The sequence below is a fragment of the Haplochromis burtoni genome, unplaced genomic scaffold (genome assembly GCF_018398535.1).
Source record: "Haplochromis burtoni strain Fernald_Lab_line unplaced genomic scaffold, NCSU_Asbu1 Contig_413, whole genome shotgun sequence".
Lineage (NCBI taxonomy): Eukaryota > Metazoa > Chordata > Actinopteri > Cichliformes > Cichlidae > Haplochromis > Haplochromis burtoni.
The window spans coordinates 379,935-386,536 of NW_024582774.1; the positions used below are offsets into that span (position 1 = coordinate 379,935).

A 6,602-nucleotide genomic window follows, 5' to 3' on the forward strand; every position below is an offset into this window, starting at 1 on the left:
ATCTCTTTGAGCAATCTCTTTGTGTGATCTCTTTGTGTGATCTCTTTTTGTGATCTCTTTGAGCGATCTCTTTGTGTGATCTCTTTGAGCGATCTCTTTTTGTGATCTCTTTGAGCGGTCTCTTTGAGCGGTCTCTTTGAGCGGTCTCTTTGTGCGGTCTCTTTGTGCGGTCTCTTTGTGCGGTCTCTTTGTGCGGTCTCTTTGTGCGGTCTCTTTGAGCGATCTCTTTGTGCGATCTCTTTGTGCGATCTCTTTGTGCGATCTCTTTGTGCGATCTCTTTGTGCGGTCTCTTTGTGCGGTCTCTTTGAGCGATCTCTTTGAGCGATCTCTTTGTGCGGTGTCTTTGTGCGATCTCTTTTTGTGATCTCTTTGAGCGATCTCTTTGAGTGATCTTCAGGACACATCAAGCCCTTCTTTGCACATTAGCTGCATTTTGTTCAGTTCTCTGTCATGAAAATCATCTGTCACAATTTTAATGACACCCAGTGCCTGGAAATTATTTTGCCCTTTTTATTGAAAAACTAGAGACTGTGTTTGCTTAATGTCAGACTTTTTACTCACATGCTGCTCCTAAATACGTTTGTATTACAGGTCTGTGTTTATTCACACGTGTCAGTGAAGCACACTGTGTTAAACAACTGTTTGAATTACTCGAATGGTTGAAGCTCCGTCTCTTTCTTTAACATTTCTAGGCTCTTTAGATTGTTGTGACTTGCATGTTTGTATTTCTTGTTGGACCTGAAACACTACATGTATAAACCTGCACCGTGGAGGCCTGGAGGGTCGAGTTTGTGCTGTCGCTGGCTGCAGAGGCACACAATCAGCTGTCAGAGCAGAACACGACATGCAACCAACACTACTGAATGCAATCGCAGTCTCTCTTTTCCCCACCTAAAACTAAGCAGTTCACAGTTACAGGCACCACATGCACATCCCTCCACAAACAGGTTTCTTATTGAAACACAGTCATGTCCTCCCCACATCAACCTTTTTATCCTGCACACGTGCTGATTGGATTCCTGTTCGTGCGTCACTAAGAAACACGTTTGTGACTTGATTGGCATGTAGAGTGTGTTATGTTGTGAAATGTCTGCATGTGATTGGGAAGAGAACGATGATTTTATTGGATAAAATAGTGCTGATCGCTCCGCTCGGGGCGCCCGGACAGACAAGGAAAAATCTGTTTCTGACTCCGGCTTCTTGTTGCAGTGTCACCCAACTCAAACAGGCTCTCCTTCACACCAAAAGGAAGCGGTGTCATGTGATTGTGGTGGGGCAAAATTCCTCCACCCACTGTAAAATACAATGACAGCTTGGCCACTGTATTTAACACGTCACCTTCCACAAACCGGTGCCTGCTCCTATGTCATTGTAATGAATGTATACTTTTACAATATTATTTTGTTCTACGAAATTAGAAAAAGATGCTGACATATCCAAGCGTTTGGCTAATAGCTCTTTGGGAGTCATCTTTTGGGGGAAATGTATTATTGCAACAGGCTGGTAGCAGCAAAGTGCCGGGATTATTGGATCATTCGTCTGTGTAGACACAACAAAGGTTAATCTTTTGAGCTAGATGCCTTTTTTTTATACATAAGCCAGTGTTAAGTCCTCTGAAAACTGTCAGGTACAAGTACTGAACCAAAAACGATTGAAAAAGCACCCAGTGTCTAAAGAAACCCTGAAACAAAAGACAGCTCGGAGAACTGAAAGTCTGGCTTTATGGAAGCAAAACAAAGTCAAGACTTCTGCACACTAATGTAGAATACAGTTCTTACAGTAACTGGAGGAAAGTGCCCACAGGAGAACTACACCTGCTACAGCAGATCTACTTTGTTTCTGTCTCGTTTGTGGTGTGACTTGTATTGAGCCACAGATAATGTGCACACCCATGTATACCGTCACATTTCACAACACTATAAGGCTATCTGACGTGTGTTTGGACATGGTGTGGAGATGGACGACAGAAGATTTTGATCTTTTTTTTCTGAACTTGGATCACCAGAGAAAAAGCAAATAAGCATTTCAGCATGTGTGTGTATATGATGGTAGTTTTTACCAGTGCGGAGAAGGCCCAGACATTTGTGTTGAAGAGAAACTCTAAATTGTGTCTTCGTAGATATGCTAGTCCACCAATCACAGCCAGAAGGAATCCCAGCAGGAGAGGCCCTGCATAGTTGGGAGGACGAATGACACGGATCTGAAACACACAAACATGAGAGTAGACTTCAGAGGCTCTCACCATGCCCCTGTTTGAATGTGTTTGTTTGCTTTAATTAGAAGTCTGAATTCATTTTATTGCAAACATCTTCACTGATCTCATTGAAACGTTTGACACTTACTTGTACATCAGTTCTGTCTGCCACCCATCTAGCCAGCTGCTCAGCCGCGAAGCCTCGGACCTGGAGCTCATACGTATCAGGCCTTCGAGGTTTTCCTTTGGATGGGAAATGGAGGAATGTTGGGGCAGAATTCATATTCAGCTGAAAATACAGAGAGAATCAGAAGATTAGATACGTGTAGTGATGGGATTTAACAAGTTAAACTCCTCTTGGATGTCTGATTAAATGTAATCAAATATGTTCTAATATTTATCATCTTTTACTACAGACAAAGGTACAGAGCGAACATGCAAACACAACAGGGAAACAGCCCAGGGGTTGAACACTGCACACATTTTTAGGTCAACTAAATTTGTTTAAACAAATGTATTGTACAAAACGAAAGTGTGATAATATTAAAATAACTGAAGCAGTCTGCGGTCTAACCACTCATTTTATTCATGATTTTATGAAGAAAAAACATGTTTTCATTCAACCAAATGAGTGCCATCATTAAATTATTATAAAATTACAAAGTTTCTCTGAGATTGCTTCATTATGTATACACAAGTTGGCCTGACTGAGATGTTTTTAAATGCATGAAAACAGAATAAAATGTCTCACCATCTGAAACACATCTGATCCTTCATCAAAGTCGACTGACGCAAAAAAGACTTTATTGGTAAAGGCAGAAGAAAAACGCCAGGAGTTAGCCAGCACCTGGAACTCCTCATCAGCTTGCCTGAAAAGGAAACATGTTTTAAAGTCACAAATGCAAGCTGGAATAAAAGCAGTGCATGTTCTTCCTGTTGCTACTTGTTACCTGCACACTCCACATTGTCTCTGTGGCTGCAGTGCTGTAAACATGATGACCACTGAGTAGTTTCTAGGGGGAGCCTTGACAAAACGACGAAACTTATCTCCATTCATTTTGATGACTGATCGTTTGGAGGCCCACTCCATCATCTGCGTCACCTTCTCTGACAGCAGAGTCTACACACACACACAAAGACACCAACACAACTGCTAAAGCTCCAGTAGCAAAAACAAACGTCTTTCTATTGTCTATGCATTTTATTTTCGTTCAGTTAAACGCGCCCTTTAGGCGTTAGAATAAAGGTAATTAATGTTTAATTCATTTCCGGTTTAATAACGCCCAGTCAAGTTTACAACCAGTAGTTGGGTTAGTCGGAGCTAACAACTGTGATCAAACTAATGCTGTCTGATGAAATTAGCATGTTATTTAAGCTACTGCTGTAACTGCTAAAACTACTTTAGATAATGAGTAACTGAGCTCTTTCTAGCAGCTGTTAGCTTAAGCTAGCTACCAAGAATGATGCGGAAACAGACGACGTGCAACTTTGACGAAGTTGGAAAAACTCCCTCCAAAGTTTAACAACTTCCTTGGCTACACACCACTGAAGACATCACCTCTTTCTTCTTCTGCGCCTCCGCGGGTTCATAGAAGAAGACCGCGAGAAGAAGCAGCGAAGTCAAAACTTTTCCTAACATTCTGCTGCACTATCCACACTACTACCAAACACACGCGCGCGCGCTCGCGAACACGCGATAATATCCTGTCAGCTTTCCATTGGTCACATCTCAGCCAATCACACAGAGAGCAGTCCTTCCTTCTGGTTTCTCTCTTCTTCGTTTCAAAAACCGATTTGAAACAAGCTGCTCATTGCCGCCACCTACAGCTGTGCTGCAGAGCCAGGTACCTGGAGTAAGGATACCTCAAAACAGCATTCCTACGTACGAATTTCTCCGTACTTCTGATGTAATCCACTGACGAGTTTAGTGTGCTGTGACCTAATCAATAATAGTGAATAGGAAATATTCTGCAAACGTTCGCTAGCTAGCCGACTTTGTAGACGTGACGCAATGCGTGTACAAAAGTTAGGATACGGTTGCCTTTGGTAAAGACTGCAGTTCGTGGGACAATCCACAACCTTCCCCACAACTTCAGTTTCACCGCTCGGCTTAACTCTATCACCGGTGCGGATACTCACGACACCGCGTCCCGTTTTCCTGTCACCGCCACAGTTTTCGGCAGCGGTACCAACTGTCGCAGTTCCCGGAAAGTTCTTTTTTTTTTTTTAAATATTAAACTTTATTAAGAAACAGTATACAGAACATGTATACAATCAGAACAAAATTAACATATGCCAGGGGGTGTAATACAAAGAATTACAAACATTCAAATAATTTGTAATTACTACAAATAGTAATAGTTTTCATAGCCTTTTTGTTAAGTGATCCACTAATCAATTTTATGTAACATAAAACATCATTATAGTAATGTTTAAAATTAGGTTTTTTGTTACTGTATTTGCATTTGTGAAAATAAAATTTAGCTAAGATAACTAACAAGTTTATTATAAAGTAAACATCTTCTTTTTTTGCCTTCGAAAGAAACAAAATACAACATTTTCCCGTTTCACAGTAAAGTCTTTTAGAGATGTCCAGCAATGAATCTACTGAAGTCTTTCCAAAATGTTCCAGCGTATGAACAGATCCAGAAGAGGTGCTGCACAGTCTCAGGATGGCTTCCACAAAATCCACAGTTCACACTTATGTCCCTTTTGAACTTCGTCATGTAATGATTAGCAGGATAAAATTTATGCAGTATTTTAAATGAGACTTCCTTCACTTTATTCGTTACCAGATACTTGTTAGGAATTGTCCATACTCTTTTCCAGTTAATGTCACTGACAAAGAAATTCCAATAAGAGACCACATGTGGGACAGTTAGAGATTCTGTCTGGAACAAAGCACGGATATTCTTATTACTTTTACTGTGGTTTGTTAGACAGATTCTTCCTATGTGTGAATCTAAAGGGTTGGGGAGAGAAACAGATGATATGAAGGTTGAATACCTTTAAAAAGCATTATAATACCCGTAGGTATTGCATCAAATAATATGGCATATTCTTTGGGTGTGGCTGGAAATTTATAGGTGTTTAAGAATTCTGAGTAGGACATGAGCTGCCCATTAGGATTAAACAGCTGATTCACTAAAACAATCCGTTTCTCAACCCACCTAGAAAAAAATAATGATTTATTTTTATACACTATGTTCCTATTATTCCAAATTGAATACGTATGGGGTGTAAAGTTGTGTTTATATATAAGGGACCAAGCTAATAGAACTTGTTTGTGAAACATCGAGAGCTTTTCTGGAAGCTTATCTATATTATAATCACAACCTAAGATAAAACTTAGACCACCAAACTTAGAGAAAATGTAGTGAGGAATAAAATTCCAAATGGATACCGGATTTTTAAGAAAATGTTTAGCCCAATTAATCTTAAATGTATTGTTTAGAGTAGTAAAATCCAAAACATTGAGACCACCGTGTTCATAGTCATTCATCAATACACTTTTTCTGATGTAATGTGTCCGGTTTTTCCAAAGGAAGTTGAAGAGCATTCGGTCAATATCCTTACAAGTTTTGCCGTCCACATGCAGAGAAATTGCTGCATAAGTCAGTCGAGACAGACCTTCTGCTTTTGAGAGCAATACCCTTCCTCTTAAACTTAAATCTCTCTGCAACCATTGATTTAATTTGGTTTGAGATTTTTTAATAATTGGGGGAAAATTTAGTAAAATTCTGTCTTTTGGATCTTTGCAGATAATCAGACCTAAATATGTTGCTTCATTTTTAACTGTTATATTACAAATACTCTGAACATTACACTCTTTGACAGGTAATAACTGACATTTATTTAAGTTTAGGACCAATCCAGACCCTTTTGAGAAATCCTCTATTACACGTAAAGCAATTGGCACTTGGCTGGCATTTTTAAGTAACAACATGATTATTAGAGGTTCATGCGTCATAAACTATAGTGTCACACAACTCTGAGTATTATGCAAACAATTTTCAGCATTTAACCAATTATTTTCTCGTTTAATTTTTGTGTTTTATTGCGGCAGCAGTAAAGATGTCTGTTACCTACACTCTGACCAACAATTAGTTGACATTAAACTGCCGTAATCAATCGTTTTTACTCAAGGTGAAACTACATGTTTAATTTCTATTAACATAGAATCTTAAATTATGCATTAAATAAATCAAGTTTACAATAGTGCGCTTTACTCAAAATCATTAGTAAAATAATTCTATAAAACTTAAACATAATTTTTATCAGTACTTAAAATAATAAACTGTCTTTTCTTGTACTTTAATTGTACTGTTTTTATTTGTTACTATTGTATTAAAATATTCTTAAACCACCGATTCAAAACTAAAAGAAAATACAGTGACGGGATATCCA

General features: G+C 38.9%; 1 protein-coding gene across 2 annotated transcripts in view; it reads right to left on the bottom strand.

The window, feature by feature from the left end:
• LOC102296252 (magnesium transporter protein 1) overlaps positions 1 to 4,294 on the bottom strand; it is a 9,308-nt gene extending 5,014 nt beyond the window's left edge. The window contains exons 1-5 of one of the 2 annotated variants that reach the window (XM_005944919.2): positions 3,739 to 4,294; positions 3,146 to 3,315; positions 2,947 to 3,064; positions 2,344 to 2,484; positions 2,061 to 2,201 (exon numbers count right to left, since the gene is read on the bottom strand). In XM_005944919.2, coding sequence (XP_005944981.1) covers positions 2,061 to 2,201; positions 2,344 to 2,484; positions 2,947 to 3,064; positions 3,146 to 3,315; positions 3,739 to 3,834 — 666 coding nt within the window. In that variant the 5' untranslated portion in view covers positions 3,835 to 4,294. The remainder of the gene's footprint in view (positions 1 to 2,060; positions 2,202 to 2,343; positions 2,485 to 2,946; positions 3,065 to 3,145; positions 3,316 to 3,738) is intronic. The other variant, XM_005944920.2, reaches the window with a different exon arrangement.
• Positions 4,295 to 6,602: the final 2,308 nt, after the last annotated feature.